Genomic DNA, 20,110 nt, shown 5'->3' on the forward strand with positions numbered 1-20,110 from the left:
TTGGAAAGCTGGAGAAAACACTGGAAGCATGAGCGGCACCTTTGAACCATTTTTGAGCAATAAATATCAGCGCACTTTTACAGTTAAAAAAGTGAAAAAGGTATTATATACATTTAGTTCAATGAATGCGAAATTTGAAATAAAACATTTAAAAAAAAGAAAACAAAATGCTTCTGTTAAAACAGATTTATTGAGATGCAAGATATTTATTGAGAGCTGCCTCTCATGCTGTTAGGGCAGGGATATGAAGCACGCTGCTAACTCTCCAAGCAGGCGCTATGCAGGCATCACATCACCCACTCTATGACATGCATGCAACATACAGACAGGTGTGGGGCACTAAGCTCTTATTGAAAATGCAACAGGTATCCACAGGCATGATGGCTAACTTCGGTTTTTATGCAAGGGTTCTCAAAGCTAAAAAAGCTACTTGCAGCACTACCAAAAAACAAACCGAATCAGTTGTGGCATGTTTTGATCTAGAAGCTTACCCTTCTTCTGTCCCCTGCCACCATGCCCTCCATCTTGAGGCGATGAACAGTTGGACTTGGGTGGTGTAGAATAGATGGCTGAATGTTCCCACAGAAGCGATTCATCCTCGGACTCCGAGAGGTCTGGCTGAGGAGACATACGTTGCAAAAGTCTTCTTCCAAAACCCCAACCCCTACCCCTCCCTCTACCTCTGCCACGTCCCCTCCCACGTCCCCTACCCCTACCCCTGCCCCTGCCCCGATACATTATGGACGGTAAATTGGGTGGGCTTTGATCAGATTCATGCCCTGAACTGAAGTCAAATATAGTTGTGCCCTTTGACATGAAATTTCTTTCTAATGTATCACTTTGCATGAAAGAAGTTTCAAAATTCACAATGCTATTATGATCACTCTCATATTTTCGCCTCTTTTTCCTTCTGTGAGTAAGGTCATACACTGGAATTGTTCGTTTTCTCTCACCATGGGCTGTAAATAAATGTGAAAGCCCATCAAACAACCCTTTCAATTGTCCACTACCAGGAGGACCGCCCATTTTCCGTCTTTTTCTATTGACATGTAACATTTTGGACTTTTTGATCAGTTTACTAGCTGCCTGTCTTGACTGACTTGGTACTTGTGACTTATTTTTATTTGGCGTCCTTACTTTTATAAAATTTGCACATGAACTCATTGCCACTCTTGTTTTTCTTTTCTCTGATGGTGTAAAAAACCGAGTAAGGCCATCAAACAGGCCCCTAGGTTTATTCATTGTCAAAAACGGCTCAAAGGTGCTTTCCTCAGCGTCACTATCTGAATCACTCGATGATGGTTGTTCACCATTTTGTGAAGAATTTGGCACTACTTTACCAGAGGAACTGTCATCAAAAGTATCACTATCAGTCCTGTCTTTCTCCTGTTTTTCCTCTGCCTGAAGTTTTCTGGGTTTTGGTTTTGGAGGTCTTTGGCTTGCAGGTAGCCGTGGGCATTGATACTGCCTGAAAGAAGAAAGTTAGCTTCAAGCAAGAGCTATATTCAATAAAAGAAAATGCTTTACCACACACTCTGGTCTCTCCTTGACCTTTCTGCAAGTTTACTGAATTAACAGCCAAACCAAGCAAATGATCTCACTTAATCAAACTTGGCATAAACAATTAAAGTGAGGAAATGTTATACAAAAGCATTTAAATGGTGGTTGACCAAATTATTCACACACCCCGCCTCAACCACCGACAATAAATGTTACAGACATCAGGTTATCACAATTTTTTATTAACATGGACCTTTCACCCTCAAATCAAAACAGAATGATTTCTGTACCCAAGGGCAGTCCAACTATGAGATTTACAAATATAACTGCCTTCAAATTTGAGTTTGTGTGGAACACACCTTTACTACTGAACAGACGGATGAACATGTGTTATAGCAACCACTGTATCACCTGGATTTTTTACTCATCCTTTTTTAAGGATATCAAGGAGTGAACTTACTTTCTGTGGTAAAGTGATTTGCCATTTATATTCCCAAAACCATCACAGCCAGGAGTAGGACACCTGCAAAACCAAAAATTGTTTATAACTTTCAAAGCAGTTATCTATATTTAATTTATATGAATCATTGCTGCAAGATAACGATACATGGATTAAGATGTTCCCAGATTTATTTTTTTATAAGTAATATATAAAATATTTGTATTTAAATTTCCTAACATTTTTCTCAGGATTATCTGAATATTCTGGTTATTTTGTCACTGACAGATACTGCATGTACAATGCAACAAATTCAGTTTCTCCTTTTTAAAAGTCTCTTAACTCTTTACTTCATGCAAGCGTCTTTGGATGCCTCTACACCATTCGCATGGAAGCGCCTTTTGAAGCCTCTACTCCAGTCACATGGAAGCTCCTTTTGACGTAGGCTGTAAACATCAGCCATTTTTCGGCAGGTTTCTGTAGCGCCAAATTCGGGGAAAACTTCCTATTAGATGCTACATTCATTTCTGCAAATGACAATTGCATCAGGTCACGTGGTCACTGTTTATGCACTGGTCGATATCTACTATTTAAAGTAAATGGGTCGTAATCTCCACTCTCCAAAATGGCGGTCGCGGATTTCATTCAGTACTTACTAAGTTTTCATGATTAGAATCACAACCATGAAAGATTCAATAACTTAGGTAAAGGCTCTGATACTGATGTAGGCAGCAATTAGTTTTTATAAATTATCAAATTCAGATGACTTAGTGCTGTAGACACAGACAAAAAATTTCAAGTATGAGAAATTATAGCTACGGTTGGTCGTGTGGCCTCATTGACATGATGGTGAACGAGTTCTCTCAAGATTTTAAAGCACGTACAAAATACTTCCGTGAAAAATAATTACACAGCTATAACAATTGGACTTTACTCTTAAATTTTTCCACATATAATAGATGTGTACCAAAAACTTAAAATGGTTAAAATTGCTGTTAAACGTAACATACACTACATTGCTCAACAGTTCACATGCAGGCCTATGTGTATGGGGTCAAATAGGCAACAGGTGTTCTATTTATAGCATGCTGCACTTTGTAACTATGCTCTATGAGGTAAAGGGTTAAGACCAAAGTGATTAACATTTAAATAGATACATTAATGTAATAGTCACAGACATAAAAGGTTTCTCATGAACTATGAGCTAATCTATTGTAACCTCAATATTAAATGTCCTCATACAAATTCCCATCTATTTGACTTTTGAATTCTGATTCACTTTATTGTTTGAAAACTGAGGGTGTATTCTGAAACTATTTTTCACATATGCTACCTTCTGGCTGCTTTTTAGAGAGACTGTGCATATACAGGTCATGCTGTTTCCTAAATAATGTAAAATTGCAATTTTAATTTAAATTAATAATAACATATGTCCACAAATCTGGTAAAATAGGTTCAAAAAAGAAACAATGCAGCAGTCTATCTTGGAGTCTTTTTATCCTGCTACTTTAAACAAAAATATTTTACAATATAATCACAAATGAGGGTAAACACAGTTGAATAAAAAAAGAAAAATGCAACTCATCATAAAAACATCATAAAAACAAAGCAACTCATCATAAAACTTCATCTGTCTATAACTGAAGATATCACAATTTAGGATATGGTATCCTTTTAAAGTTGACGATATCAAAGGTTTTGTGACATCATCCTTTTCTACACAATTAGCAAAATAGCAAACGAGTTCGTTTTCAAACAGAGACTGATTATAAATTTCACTGCAAAATTAGGAAAATCATGTACACCTAAAAAAGCTGACCTGGATGGTGTTTATGGAGCTAAAGGATTTGCCAAAATGTGGATGTGTGTGTCTTTGTGCAGGAAATCTTAGCAACAGTGGCAGGTAAATAATACATAATAAAAATTTGTTGTTCCCCTGCCCCCAAACTTCTTTTCAAAATAGCCGCAATATATTACCTGCTACTTCTGCATTACTGAATTTACCAGTTTGGACTGAGGCCAGCAGCCTTAACAAATCTGGTATAAAATTATGGTACTTACCATTTTGGAAGAAGTGTTCACTTTTGTAAGGTTGTAGAATGATGAGCTACTTGTGCTAATACTATCTTGCTCAATGACAATATAACCCTGTTCTGGTGCATCAAAGACTACATACAAAGTGAAGAAATGTAGAGTGAGACAGCCAGAAAAAAGCTCTCATAACATTATCTGAAGGTGATTGATTCAAATAGGCTCAAGAAGTAGCAACATCTGAGGAACCCTTAGAGGAAGCCAAAACAAAACCTAAAACCCACTATGGACAAAGGGGTATCTTGATCATCCATAGTACATTCAACTGAGGCTGGGGTTATCAACAGCAAGCGGAGCAACTTAAGGTAGCTGATTCTTAGCCAGAAACCCAGGTTGACATTAGTGAGTGCAATCCTAGTCTCTGAAACTCAAAATACCTGAAAATACCTGAAACTGACCTGCCAACCCTAACAAGACCTTCTCAGTAAAGCAGTGGATTTTATTCTGTAAGCTGGACCAGTTTTCAGTAAGGTGTAACAAAATATCATGTACTGCTATTACTGTCAAGCTGGAAAACATGCATTTAAAAGTCCAAAAGTGTGACTCAATTGTAAACACAGTGATCAACTCGAAAGTTTGTAAAGTTTACTTGAACTTTAATGATCTCCAGTAGAGTTTCACAAACTGCAATTTCAAACCTACAGAACTGAATGGCTTCTTGATATCTCAACTTGATGTAATCCTTAAAAAAATTCATGTGGACCACTGTCATCTTGCACACCATGTGACATGATGTCCACTAAACATATTGCACTTTCTGACTTTTTCCACAAGAATCTGAATATTCCCTTCAATTCTTCTGAACTATTAAAACTTTTATAGAAGTTTATTGTCCCTTTCTTCCTGACATGTTGCTTGTTGGACGCCATTTAAAAAAATAGGCAACAGCTTGATCATGCAGACATTGTGCATCACAAAATACATGCAGATTAAGTATCCTAGGTACTACAGTAACATTGTTCTGATTTTCTTACTAATTCCTCTGAATCTAATATGAAACCTGGATCCAAATCAAACATGGACAAGCCAGTATCCAGATTTTACCATAAACAATAAAATTTCTGTACTTTGTGCTTTTATTCCACAAGTCCAAATTTTAAGGGTCATTTCCACAAGGCAAGATCAGAAGGGGTGGCGTGGGTCCAAAACAAATTACAAAACCCCTAAAGAACTTTAAAGTGTTTGAAAGGGCTGCACTGTAGCCCTTAATAGGGAACATCCAACATTCTCACACACAAAACAAGTCCATTACACTCCAAGGGAGACAAATCACAGATGATTCACCACTTTGCATCGAAGACCTTCAGTGGCTTTCCTAGCCTGGACAAAGCATCTGGCAACTTTGCTCAAAAACTGGTCCTAGTGAATTGATCACTTGAGATAAAACAAGCATGAAGGTGGAGAATCTGTGGCCTGATATGATGCAGATGAGATCCCATGTGTTGCAACTGCTCCCTCTGTGGTAATCTCTTGGGTACATCTACCAAAAGGTCAAACAGGTTACTGAACCACTACTGTTAGGGCCACAGGCTACCAGAATGAACAATGCAGAAGAGATCCTCACCTGGTTGAGCACTTGTGGAATCATTCAAAAAGATGGAAGGTGTAAATGTACTGACAGTCCCACTTTAGATTAAAGGCATCCATTGCACAGGCCCTATGATCTGGGACTGAAGGTCAGCTCATTTGTTCAGTCACACTGTGACCAAGAACTTAAAGGGTCTCCCGCACAGGTGAAAGAGTGACTCCTGAATGTCAAATCACAAAGGCAGAAATGTCAATTATGAGCAAAACTTTTCACATTTCTTTGACACCAGAAAAAAGAACACTGAAGTCTGACTATATTTTACCCTCTCAACTGTGCCCTTCTGCACAAGGTTATGAACCTCATCCATTAAATGTGCCAGTTTGGACTGGTGAAATTTTGGGGTCTGTGATAGCAGATGATATTCCCAGAAATGAAACAGATTACAGAGCCTTAAGAGTGGAAAGTACCCAAACAAAGTGTGTGATGTCCAACCAAAGCCTGAAAACACTATTACTGTGGTGCCAGTAAGAGCAATATGCAGCAAAAGGAAGCGTATTCCCTATGGTGAACTCCTTCCTCCTCCTCTCCCCTCCCCCCCCGTAGGAAATGGGGAGGTGTTCAAAGACTTTCTCCTTTGGCCTCTCTGTCCAACTTGTCTAGCACACAATGAGAGGGAGGGGCATAGTGGATGAGGCATACAAAAAAATAACATTTCCACCTCAAAAGCAATGGAGCAGGCTTAAGTGGGCCAATCTAGTGAATTTACTCTACATGCCCAGAGTAGTGGGGTGGGCAGACCTGCTATTTTATCAATTATCCAGAATTCCTCCTTCAACACCAGGCCGACAGATGGGAGGTAGCTATGGCCCCAAATGGTAGTTAAGGAATCATCGCATTGGTTCATCTGCAAACTTGCTCAAGTCCACCATCATAAGAATAATATCATCATGAACTTGATCCTGAAGCAATACAGGACTGTGTCTCCTAGTGTCCTTCTGCAGAGTGTGTGACAGGGGAATAATTACTTCATGTGGGCTGAGAGGCCTGATACTACTAGTGCATCTTCTCAGCTGACAAGAACATTTCTCATCCCTCCTAGATCACCTAAGAGAAGAGTATCAGCCCACATATTTTTTGTTTGCCATGCCTGGTGAGAAGGACAAAATAGGTCTGTGGCTTGTAACATCTTCCCTACCTTGAAACTAAGGGAGGGACATCAATGGTGCCATGAGACGGAAGAAAGACTCGCATCCAGAAAGAGGGTGTCCACATCGTGTAGGGATTAAAAGAGAACATCGAGAAAGAAAAATGCCAATCCAATCCCCTACTCCACATCCCCAATAAAACTGTCCAGTAATATAGAAACCTGGGTAGCTACGAATATTTACACAATCGGTATCTCCAGACTGATAACAAAAGCACACTGATTAGCGTGTTCAAAGCTCGGTGACTGATGATGATGATGTGAAGGTGCAACTTAATAGTCACATCATCACTAAGAATGACACATCAAACAGCCTGTGAATGTGCACCCTGTTTAAGCTAAGCAGGTGGGGTGAGTGTCTCAAAGGGACTTCTTATGCCCCCTCTCTCACCCCTTCTGATATTAAACTCTGAAAGAGAAAATTTATGCTAAAAATCCCCAAAATCCAGAATCAAAGATAAGTTGACAATACTTACCTTAGTACCAAAACAAAGAGGGTGGAATACAAATAACTAAATTATCACTTACTACACATGATCCCCAGATACTAATTTAACCAAAAAAATGCAAAGAGGAAACTAGCACTCCACAAAAACAAAATATAAGTGGAAAGTAAAAAAGAATTTTTTGAAACAAAGAATATAGGCAGCTTTTGGTGAGTGATTTTGCACACATCTAATGTGTATGGCATCCAAGGAAAAGAGGGATTGTAGCCAATATGTGAGATGCAATAGTCAGATCGATATTCAAACATTATAATGTGCTCCATCATAAGAAGGAAAAATAAAAAGCAGAGCAACTACAAACTTAAAGAGGAATTTTGGCCGCTGAACTATGTTATCTACGAACTTAATTATAAACTCAAAAAATGTCAACTTACTTTTCTTTTTTGTTCTTGGTATTTAATTTTGTCAACTTTGGTGTACTTGTGGCAAACTTTTTCTGCATCTTTGCTGCCAGTTCCAGGAATTTCTTCCCCTTTTTGCTGCCTCTATTAGGATCACAGATGTTGCAGATCCATTTACCTTCACAAAAAAGAGCAATTTCAAACAAAATCAATTATCAATGAAAATATGTTACTCTGACACAAAATCAGAAAAAAGCTGTTTGAGAATTAAAAAGTGCTGGAAGGAAATATTCGCAGCTGCCCATGGGTGCCTATTTTTTGTCTCATTCCACGCCTTCACCGAGATGAGGGTTCTAGCATACAGATTTATTTTACTGTAAAACAATTATGTAATGAATATTTCTTTTTCAATGAACAAACAATGGCAGAAATTAACAGCAAAATTTCACGTACATGAGGCACGCACCAATTTAAAGTTGACAGAGCTCTAGATTAGCTATGCATCTGCATACTTAATCTAGAGAAATGGACCACAAATATAAATTTTTTGGATACATTAAAATTATGCAAAAACTTTAAAGTATTAATCCAAAGTTGCTAAGGTATTATTCCTGTCTTTCCTTATTCAGCCCTGACATCAACCATACTATTCATGGTCTGTTTATCTTGTTTTGGTTTTTTTTTTCATTCAATGACCAATCCCACCTATACTAGAGTTGTTGTTGTTGTAAGGTTTAATGCCATTTTTCAGAACAAGATAGGCTATACATGGCAGCCAGTATAAATGGTGGAGGAAGAGCCTGGGAAAACCCGAGAAAGAACCACAGACTCATGAGAAGCTACTTGCAAGCTTTCTCACATACCCACATTGGCCAAGTCCGAGACTCAAACCCACACAGACAGATGTGAAATGGCAGTGTTTCATAGCAGTGAGCACTTTAGACCACTCAGCGACTAGGGGCCCCCTATACTAGTGATTTGTTTACTTCATTCAATGGCTGATCTCACTTTCAATTGTGGTGAATGGGTCAGTAGTAAAAACTTATCTGTTCTGTCAGAAATAGAGGTTTTTCAAGAAAATCTGGCAATACTGAACCAATCAGAACTTTTTCTTTTCTTTAACCCTTTACCTCATAGGGCAAAGTTACTCAGTACAGCACGCTATAAATAAAACACCTGTTACCTATTCGACTCCATGCGCATAGGCCTGCCTGTTACCTGTTAAGCAATGTAGTATATGTTACATTTAACAGCAATTTTAACCATTTTACATTTTTGGTACACATCTATTATGTGTGGAAAAATTGAAAAGTCCGATTGTCATAGCTGTGTATAATTATTTTTCACGAAAGAATTTTGTATGTGCTTTAAAATCTTGAGAGAACTCGTTCACTGTCAAGTCAGTGAGACTGCGTGACCAACCGTAGCTGCCATTTCTCACACTCAAAATTTACAAGTTTACTGTCCGCGTCTACGTCACTAAGTCATCTGAATTTGATAATTTATAAAAACTAATTGCTGCCTACATCAATATCAGAGCCTTTACCTAAGTTATTGAAGTTTTCATAGTTGTGATTCTAATCGTGAAAACTTTGTAAGTTCTGAATGAAATCTGCGAATGGTCTTCATGCCAAGATGCCTTCTGTGAACTTTAGACAAATTCTATTCAGCAGTAATAGTTTATCTATTGTTTTGTTTTTTATCAACAGTGGTTTTTCTAATGTTAGGAAGATCAGCCATATATGAAGGTGGATCAGCATCACTGGTACAACTTTGTAAGGTCTTCCTGTTAGGATGCATTTTTTGGACAAGTCACTTAAAGAGACTGGACTGTTTCATGTTACGGCAGCCATACTTGATGGCAGAGCATTGTCATTTGTACCAATCTGTAGCCCCTTCATCCCAAGATTCTCTCTCAATTTACATGTATTGATTATGGACTTGCATATGACTCTTTCCCAAATATCAATTATTTCTTTAGTCAAAGTAAAACCTGTCACTTTTGGAAATTAAACACTATACCCACTGCTTGCAGCTTGAAAAAAGGGCTCTGTACATTTAAATTCAAAATTGTTTAGAAATCCAAAGCCATTTATAACAATATATCAAAAAGTATGACTATGCTTGCAAATAAATAGTTACAAAACACAGTGGTATACTTCCCCATGTTTAAATCCAACTGTGTCAAATTTGTTATGTAATTAATTACACAACTTCCTTCCCTCCCACTAAAAGTACTAAATATCAATATTATTCCAATGAAACATCTGAATACAAAATAAGACCTTACCTTTGGGTGCCTTGGATAAAGGAGGATCACAGCATTCCATATGAAATCCCCTATCACAGGAATCACAGAACAACATATTGTCCTATAAATTAATGGAGAAACAAATAGAAAATAATTTGAGGTTATTAAGTGTCCAAATAATAAAACAGGAGTATGCTATAAGGCATACAGCTGGTGTTTAATAGCTCCCTATGAAGATAGCTAAAATGTGTGTGCATAAACCATTTCTCTTCTCACAGTGACCTTAACCTTTGAACCTCCAACTTAGTGCAAGTGTAAGTCATCCACAAAGTTTGGTCCAGGTCTGAGACGAACAACTGATGTAACTGTGAATGTAATAAGTGAGCACAACTTTTGACCACCAAATCCACAGGCTGCTTCCTAAACCCAGAACACAAGCAATCCACAAAGTTTGGTCAAGGTATATGATGTAGAACAAATATAACTGAACATAAACCATTTTTATTCTTTCAGTCACTGCAATCTTGACCTTTTGCCCAACAATCTCATCTCAAGGTATTAATGAATGATGAAAGGAACTTTTTAAAAAAAGCAAGAAACCAGAACAATCTGCAGAAGTGCACAGTCCAAGGAAAGGAAGACTGTTATTCTGATTTTTGAAGTGGATTACAGCTCAAACTGGGATCATGTTTTTTTTAAATCCTCCAATTACTAATTAGAGGAATGATAAATCTCCACTGACTGGGGACTATCAACAGGAAATGATATAACAATTAAGTTACAGTTATTAAAATAAGCATTCTCAAATCTTTCAGGTGCATCAATCAATATATAATTGCATGACCATTCTTATTTCCTAATCTTGCTTTCATTTATACACTATCAACCAATTATACTATACACATTTCACAACTGCATGACTTGCAAAAGTTAACAATCATCAAACAACTATTTATCTAGCAATTTACCTATCATCATCTATCAGTCTATCTGTCCAAACATTCTATTCTCCAATAATCAATTTAAAAATCATTCTTTACTTCTACATGTCTATCTCCATACACTATTTGATATAGTAAAATGTCAATTATTCATATTATAGACTACTACCATGTCTACCGAACAGTCTAGCCTCTTACAATGGCTATGTATATATAAAGATCATAAATTTCTGGATCATAACACAAACTTTAAACAAAATAAGAGGACTCAGAAACAAACATGATATAATATAATTCCATACAAGTATAATTTAAATCATATTAGAATAATTAAATTATCTTTTAAAATAAAGTAAATGTATTTAGGAGAGGAACATACAAAGAGAGATAACTTATTTAGACACCTGACTGCCACCAAGTGAGTGATGCTATGATAATATTTGTCATCCAAAATTCCAAGCTAACCAAGTAGAAGTAAAGACTCGTAACAGCCTGAAATGGATACCAATATAAGCTGACAAGTTTTAAGATAAATTTAACACAAACTCAAGAAAACACCCTATATGTCGTATTTATGTCCAAAGTACAAATCACAAAGGTCTTGCTGATCACATACCTTCAACAGATTATATACTTTATTTTACTCCTCATCAACCATATTCAACCCATGATGTTATATAAATGCTCCAAGAAAAAGATATGACAAAATCAATGCTTCCTGGCATGACCTTTTATTGGCATGGAAACTGTTGATTGAGATCTCATAGAAGCAAATTTATGAACTCACTAATATGGGGTTAACAAGGTACCAATTTTCTGTAAGAAATGGTTCAAGCATAATACTTATTATCATGGATAGTTCTAAAGCTAAATATGATCTCAACACTAATTTCCTTGCTTTTCAAGGGATACAATTCTTGTGTAAAAAAGTTACAGTAAACAAAAAAAAACACTGGCCAGACCATTTATCCCTATCCAATGAAAAATTCTATTTTATAACAATAATGAATATAAATACTTTTACAAATTGAATTGACAATAGATGTTGAACACCAAGTAGTGAAAAGAAATGGAAAGAAATTTTCCATTTGAATATGGATTTGTGGTCTGAAATGGAACATGCATTTTTATAAAATGAAATCAATATTCAAATATACAAAATTTTTACACAAGGCCAACAAAGAGATGTGATTCAGTGTAAACCAGAGCGAATGGCATGTACTATGATGTCACAATGATGGCACCAAATATTGAAAAATATTTTAACAATGCCCTGCAACAGGAATGGTTAGACTAGATATATGCTTTTCTTGCTCCAACTGATTGCCAGTAAAATGTCCATACCAAATCAGTATTTTTTTTGGGCAAGTTTTCTTATAACAACTTGAGTGCTTATTACTCAACAATCTGGAATAAACTGACTTTGGTATAACTACATTAGTATATTTTAAATCAATAAAATTAATATTTTATGTATGATCACTAAAAAAACATACATGAGTATATAAAACTGAAGAGTAAAGAGCCTCTTTCTGTAGAGAGAGAGAGAAAGAGCACGAGAGAATTATGTTCACGATCTTAAAAATGATCTGAAAGTTTTATATATGTTACCAATATTGCATGTATCAAAAGCAGCATTTACTTGGGTTCCTTGGGAAGGAGTATGCACATGTGCACACACACACACACACACACATACACACACGCAAACATGTACACAAAAACTATACTACAAGGTTCTCTATAAGATGACAGGCATGCAAAGAAGATCACATGCTATAAACATCTTGGCAGTGACCTTATAAATAGGTTCTGGGAAGATTACATCAGCTACTGGCACACACTGTACACTACTTGTTCCCAGCCAGCTGGAAAGAACATCATCAGTCACAATTTATAAGTGACAACTGGGTCAATCAGTCAAAATAATTGAAATTTAAAGCTATACAATTTCATAAAGATTAAGGATGAAGTCATTTAACTGCTGGCATATGCCATAATCTGTATTAAGTTTATTCAGTTTTCCACCAGGGCTCTGATCTTTCAAAAATTCTTAATACTTAAATGTTCATACCTCTCGACCAGACTTGCAGCAAAAAGAACAAGTTTTGCACTCAATACATTGCCAACGTGTTTTCTTGACATTTTCTGTAAGTTCTGCTGAAAATTTGAGACAAGATGGATGACCTGTAAACAAAGGGAAAAACAAACATTTCAAATTACATGTTGAAATTTTCTGAATTGGTACTCTTGACAAAAAGTCTCTCTCTTTAGGCAATTCGTATTTTTACAAAAAAATATAGTAACCACCTGCAAAGCTCGGCCTCATATTTTATATGAAAATTTTGTACAAATCAATTTTTGATTGCACTGTTGCTTTATCGCCTCACTTTTGCTGCCAAAAAATGGGGTTTTCTTAAATTGATCAAACAACATTAAGTACAGATGCATGTATGAAATGTTACTAAATAAGTGATCCATCTGTAACTTGGGTAAAACACTTCCCTCTATGAATCTGTATGCCAATTTCACTGCTGACAGCTTAGCTATTACAGATTTCTTAGCTCTCTACCCAAGCAAATCATTTCCTGTGTCATTATTCTGTTTAAATTTAACTTTTACTTATATATCATTCAAAACTTGTTTTATTAGAATAAAAATGAATCTCTCAAAGGGACTGACACTCTACTGGCCCAAAAGATTTTTCAGAAATTCACAATAAGACATTTCTTCCTTTAATCTTTCAAGTGCTAAAACCATCTCTTATATTCTTCAGTGTTGACAACATTTTCAAATTAGCTGTTGTCCTGGACATATTGGATGTCAGATTGTACCATTACCATTTAGGACCATGAAGACATCATAAAAAGTCTTTTGGTACAAACTCCATGTCAATATGACCATTCAGAACAGTAACAAGATTTTCAAGATGGCCATCATGACAGCCATACTGCCTGAATAATTGGCACCAATTTCATTTAGGTCACAAGTGCATTGGTGAAAACCCCAAGTTAACATAGTCATCCATTTGGGAGAAGTACAAATAACAATATTTTCAAGATTCCCAACAAAGAGGCCAAAGTGATGGTCAGTTTGCATCATTTCTATTAGGGACCAACTAAACAAAGTTCTGATGAAAACCCTATGTGAAATTGACTTTCCTTGCATGAGAAGTAACACTAGTAAGATTTACAAGATAGCCACCGTAATGCACATCAGAAGAGCACCATTTTAATTTAGGACCAACAAGACAATGTTAAGACACATTCTAGTGGAAACATCATGCCGATTATGTCCTTCTATATTTGAAGTAATGGTAAGATGTTTACTAAGGTAGCCATTCTGGATATTAAATTGGCACCAGACCATCTAAACGTCATAAGGTGTTTTCACAAAACAACGTCAATATGACCAGCCATCTAATTAAAGCTGTACCGATGTCACTTTTTACCGATTACGCCAATACTGCATATAGCCGATTATTAAAATTGCTGGTACCGATTATGAAACCAATTATTTCATTTTTAATTTGTTTTATAACAATGACTGGTTCAGAAACATAAACCTATTAGTGTAATGCAAGCAGTTTTTTTTGCTGTGTGAGTTATAACAAGGTTGCTTATGCGTCAAGTGAATTTGAACTAAAATACAAAAACAAACAGAAACCAGATAAGAAGTACATTGCTATTTATAGAAAACAACGATCACACAAACAAAAATCTTGAAAAACTTTGAAACTAACACTGATAAAAAACTTATGGTTTGCCAATTCAAGATATAAATGAATGAAAATGTATTAGGCTAGTCTTTTAATTTATGTTCAATGATGCAGGTCGCCATTACTAGATTTCAATAAATGACTATTAAAAAAAATGTTAATAACAATAGCCCAATAATAATTAAAATTAATAATATGCATGCTTTAAGACTAAAGTTAAAGGTCACTATACACTGGCTGCAGCTAACGCTGAGAGCCTAGTTGAGGTAGGTTGTATTTAAGCAACAGTAACATTTCTCCCTTCTAACCAAGTAACAATTCATGACGATCTGAAAAAATCTGGCCTGTGCTACTAAACAGTTGCTCGCTCGGAATGTTTGAAGCTGGTGCAAACAAATAGCATCTAGCAAATCTGGCCAAGTAGGGGAACTGAAACCTGTGAGCATTCCAAAAGCCGTATATGTCTTCCTCTCATGGCAACAGAGGGCTGGCCAGATACAATTCAAGCATCACATCAACAGCATCATTCACGTGGGTTGTTTTGTTGACGGTATGGACAGGTTAACTGTGCAGTATCCTTTTGTTTTCTATCTGCCAGAAACAGGCCATGTTCAAAAATGTGCTTGCAGCGTAAGTGCTGGACAAGATTTGTTGTCGTATAGTTTTTAGAATCCATTCTGCTTCTGGAAATGCATGCTTTGCAAAGTGTGCAACTTGCTTTGGACTTGTAGACTGCATTTACTTTGATGTAATTCCAGACTAAACTTTAGTGTTTCAAGGTCGACACTATACATAGGCTTGGTAGTATATTTAATAGTGTATAATCCCTAGTCAATGTTAATAATCCAATCAATTCGCACTAATTGAAACAGTTTTAAATCAAGTAAGTTACTACTAAGTTGTCCATAGGCTGGATGGATGTATGTACCACGCTGCGAGGGGTATCCTGGGGTAACATCGCTGGCACTGGCATGCCAATATCAATGCTGCACGATATTTGTATGTCAGCGTTCAGCTGCTTCAGCATGCGACCGCTATTCACTGATTAGCAGCATTGCAGGACTGGTTAAACAGATCAACTATAGGAGTCATAGTTTCATAGTAGTTGCAAATTTCTGTAGCTATCTAATTTGCCTAGCTATCTGCTAATGAGTATGCTGGAAGTTCAGCCACACAAGGCCTCACTGGATGGTTGGTTGCTGTGATTGGGACGAGTGCATGAATGGTATTGAAAATTTGTTGTGTGCAGACAATCAGTGGTAGTTTACAGCAAGTTTGTTAAAAAGTATTTACTTTTAAGAATTTATTGTCTTTCAATTAAACCCAAATCAAATGTTTATTCCTTAATTTCCATTATTTAATTCTGATTTAAAATTCAAGCCATGTCAAGATGAATGTTATGATTGAACTTATATTTTGGAAATTTGTTTACATCGGCAATGATTATTTCTGCCAATACCAATTATACCGATTAGAAGTATGGCTGATTAATTGGTACAGCTTTACATCTAATACAAAATTTTAAAGATGGCCATTCTGGTGGCCATACAGAATGCGTAAGCGGCACCTCTTTCACTTATGTCCAAAGAGACATCATAAGAAGTCTTCTGGTGAAAACCCCACATCACTACGACTTTTTGTTCAGGATGAGTAGCTACAAGATTTTCAAGATGGCTGCTCTGGTAATCATAAAACCAATGAGACATCACAAGAAGTATTTAAGTAAAACCTGGTCTTGATATGACCATCCATTCAGAACCGGCGATAAAATTTTCATAATGGCTGCAGTGGCAGAAATAGTGAATGTCAGAATAGAACCTACTTTACATTTAAAATGTCTTCTAGTGAAAATCCCATGTTAGTATAACCTTCCATTAAGGAAGTGTACTGATAAAGATTTTAAAAATCCCTGCTGTGGTGACCATATTGGCATAATTTTAATTTAGTTCCAACTAGGCATCGGGGGCCCCGAGAGGCCAAGTGGTCTAAAGCGCTCACCGTTACGGATCACTGCCATCTCACCTCTGTCTGCGTCGGTTCGAGTCTTGGATTCGGCTAATGTGGGTATGTGAGAAAGCTTGCCAGTAGCTTCTCGTGGGTCAGTGGTTCTTTCTGGGGTTTTTCTGGGTTCTTCCTCCACCATTAATACTGGCCGCCATGTATAGCCTATCTTGTGCTGAAAAGTGGCGTTAAACCCTACAACAACACCTAGGCATCGTAAGTCTTTCAGTGAAAACTCCAAGTTGATATACCTATCTATTCAGCAGAAGTAACAAAGCAAGACATTCAAGATAGCCAATGTGGCCACCCTACTGGATGATCGAACAGCACCATTTTTATTCATAAGATTAATAAGTGTGTAAAATATTACAGGAAATCTCCAACAGCACCATTTTTGTTTAGGACCATGAGATGAATGTTGTGTAATTTTGTTGCAATCCTCCAAGTAGTTTTGGAGTTGTAACTTGTGCTAACAAATGCAAGGATGATAAACTACAGATAAAAATAAACATCACACAAGTTCTTCTGGTCTATAAAAGCTTAAAAAGACCCAAATATGCCTTGATGGGATATGCTGAATAGTGAAAACAATTCAAACATGCCAAATTACATACCACTATTGCCACAATCAGCACAGGATACAAGTTCCTCATGAACCCCATCACGGTTTTTATCTCCATCTCCCAGGCAGAAGCTACATATTGGTATAGGTCGAGCATATGGCTGCAATAAAAGAAGAAACTTGTATGGAAAAAAATCATATGGCCATTCACAAGTGAAAGACTACTATGCATTACAACAACAAAAAAACAGAACACCTGAACATGAATTGAATTTAAAGCATAATACTTTCAATGAACTGAATTCAACAGACTTACAAGACACAGAAACACTTTATTCCAAACTTTAAGATTAATTAAATAATTATAAATCTGATAATGACTACTGCATGGAAATTCTGCTTTTGTTTCGTTAACACTCCTGTAAATTTTGACAGTTTTAGGTGAACTACATGTATAATTTTCAAACATAAGGAGTTTTGAGTTGAAGAGATCTTTTAATTGAACTTTTTATGAATTCAAGGCCTAATTAAAAAAGACCTGCAAAGGTACATTTTAATAGAAGATACATCACACGAGTCTCTCAAGGGACTGACACTCTACAAGGCACAAATGATTTATAGGAATTCGAGATACCATAATGATAGCAAGTACTGGGAAAGTACAAAAGTTGGGAAACCCTTAATTATTTTCAAAAATAAATTTTTTTTTCCATGCCCTGGAAAAGTTGGGACACAAAATTTTGGCAATTTTTGATGTACACAAGTTGTGGGACACCTCAGATATTTTGTCTACTTATACATCAGGATTTTGTCAGTTATTACATTTTTTAAAAATGACTTCATGATTGATAAGTGACTACGATTTTGAATCATTCAACTGAATTAAAACTTTGAAGAAAAAAATGAATATATTCAATTTTCCTTTTTTCTTCTAATTTCCATTTCAAATTTGTATAATTTCATCAGACAAAAACAAACCATATTAGCATGATGCTGTACCCATATTAACAGCAACTTCTCTCTCTTTACATCCCCACTTTACTATTGCCAGTTTATGCATTAATGTATTACAATTGTCTAAAGTCACCTGTAGTTATATTTTCTGCCTTGAAAATGTCAATGCCTAACTCAAAAAATCATGGTACCAGTATTAGAACAAGATTAACTATTCATCACAACCATTTAGTGACCTTGTTGACCTCATGGTGTAAACACATGTACATTAAGGATCTTAACTTTTGTCAAGTCTATCTCATGCTTTCAAATCATAGGCACCACTGTAGTAAACTTTAACAGTGTCTCTAAATATGATAAATTGACCTCAGAAATAAATAAGAACCTGATGGTATTTTCCTTTGATGCAAACTATCTTAAATAAAATCATTTACTCTAATCAAAATATCCTAGGCCTTTTTCCATTGCACACTATAACAAAAAAGCTCAGATGTAAATACAGCTCTCCCTTGTTATAATGCAGTAGTCAGGGTCCATTACCATGGACCACATTATACACTGAAGCGTGCTATACCAAGAACTATGATAAATATATGCAAATGTTGTACTGCAGGCACTGTCAAAACTTGTTAAATAATGGTGCTTTGAAAAGGAAACGAAGATACAAGACCAAATTTTAGCTTTGTTTTCTTTCAACACTTAAGTTATACAGTGGTATGATTTGGGTCACAGGGTTCATAGTAGTACCGCATTGTATCAGGAATCTTGCTATGATGAGGCACACTAAATTGGGCATTATTGTTTTATTTAAGATTTAGGAATGCCCTCATCATGTACAATGTAATTAACCAGCGCTAAGCCTAAACATCTACTGTGGCAATTGCATCTTCAGTCTATCTGTATTACAGATATGTATGTACTATCTAGCTTTGAATTTTTAAAACATATGTATAGAACATATGAATCTATTTAATCTGCTGTCAAAGGCAAGTGATTTTTTTCTCAAACAGGACATAGGTTTTGGACCAGCAAGTGGCCTGTTTTCTAACACTACTTACTGAAGAGACATTCTACCTCCAAGCAAATTTCATGGCAAATTTTACAAACAGTAATTAAATACATTCAAGATTAAACAGGAACCTCATTCATTTACAGTACATTCAAGCTCACTATTTCTATGTTTTCAATTAATACAAGAAATTATTATGCAGTGAACTTCATGTGGTATTTTAAACATCAAATTAAGAAATCAAAGCTATGATATCTTTCTAACATGTGAACTAAATTTTAATATACATATGGATATATTTTAACAAGAAGAATATTCTAAACAATATTGCAGTACTGATCCATTTTCTTTTATTTTCTACTTGAATAGTCCCAATGAATTTAAAAAGTCAATATACATTTCCCCCATTGTGCCCCAGCAATCTCAGTGACAAAGTAATTAAAGGATGTAATACTTCTAATCAGGTCGCAATCAAAACAGCTGCTGCTCTCGGACAAGTCTACCTTAATTTTACACATGTTTGTCAGTTTTATCCTCAGATTTCCTAAAGAAATTAAATTCTGTATAATTGTAATAAAAAAATTGTTAAGTCCCCCACTTAAACTTGCCCTTAAAAAACTTCAGCAGACTGAAACTGAAGCTGAAATGGTTTTTAGTTATGTTTGGCATTTTAGATGATTAATATTGTGCAAAGAGACTGATTAACAGTGTGCGATGTCTCTTGAGAATTAAACATGGGGTAAAGTTTGGTCCAATCTCTCTCTCTTTCTTTATTGTCACCTTGCACACCAGCACCAGCTGAGATTTCATTATCAAATATTCTGTCCAATAAATTTTTGTCCACAACAAACTCTAGTTTCTTGACTAAGATGCAGTGAAACACACATAAAGTACTTGGTACTTACAGTATTCTCCCTTTATTATCTGAGCCAAAAATCAGCCATTTTCATCAAATATAACTGCATTTCTTTAACTGCAAATTGTGTTTGCATTTTGAATAATTTCAAATGAATAGTAATAAATCAATCCCGATATTTTAAAAGTGGAGTATTAATATTTTAACTT

The 20,110-nt window shown here is 35.9% G+C and overlaps 1 protein-coding gene across 4 annotated transcripts in view; it reads right to left on the reverse strand.

Moving 5' to 3' along the window:
- Nucleotides 1-20,110, reverse strand: part of LOC149803512 (uncharacterized) — a 98,486-nt gene that overhangs the window by 52,871 nt on the left and 25,505 nt on the right. For 2 of the 4 annotated variants that reach the window (XM_089953254.1, XM_089953253.1), the window contains exons 3-8: nt 17,135-17,243; nt 12,876-12,988; nt 9,900-9,981; nt 7,643-7,787; nt 1,961-2,023; nt 1,341-1,468 (exon numbers count right to left, since the gene is read on the reverse strand). In XM_089953254.1, the coding sequence (XP_089809380.1) occupies nt 1,341-1,468; nt 1,961-2,023; nt 7,643-7,787; nt 9,900-9,981; nt 12,876-12,988; nt 17,135-17,243 (640 nt within the window). Of the gene's footprint in view, nt 1-491; nt 1,469-1,960; nt 2,024-7,642; nt 7,788-9,899; nt 9,982-12,875; nt 12,989-17,134; nt 17,244-20,110 lie in introns of all 4 variants that reach the window. The other 2 variants (XM_089953252.1, XM_089953251.1) reach the window with 1 other exon arrangement.

This window comes from Sinohyriopsis cumingii, chromosome 3 (assembly GCF_028554795.1).
Source record: "Sinohyriopsis cumingii isolate HCF-2022 chromosome 3, ASM2855479v2, whole genome shotgun sequence".
NCBI lineage: Eukaryota > Metazoa > Mollusca > Bivalvia > Unionida > Unionidae > Sinohyriopsis > Sinohyriopsis cumingii.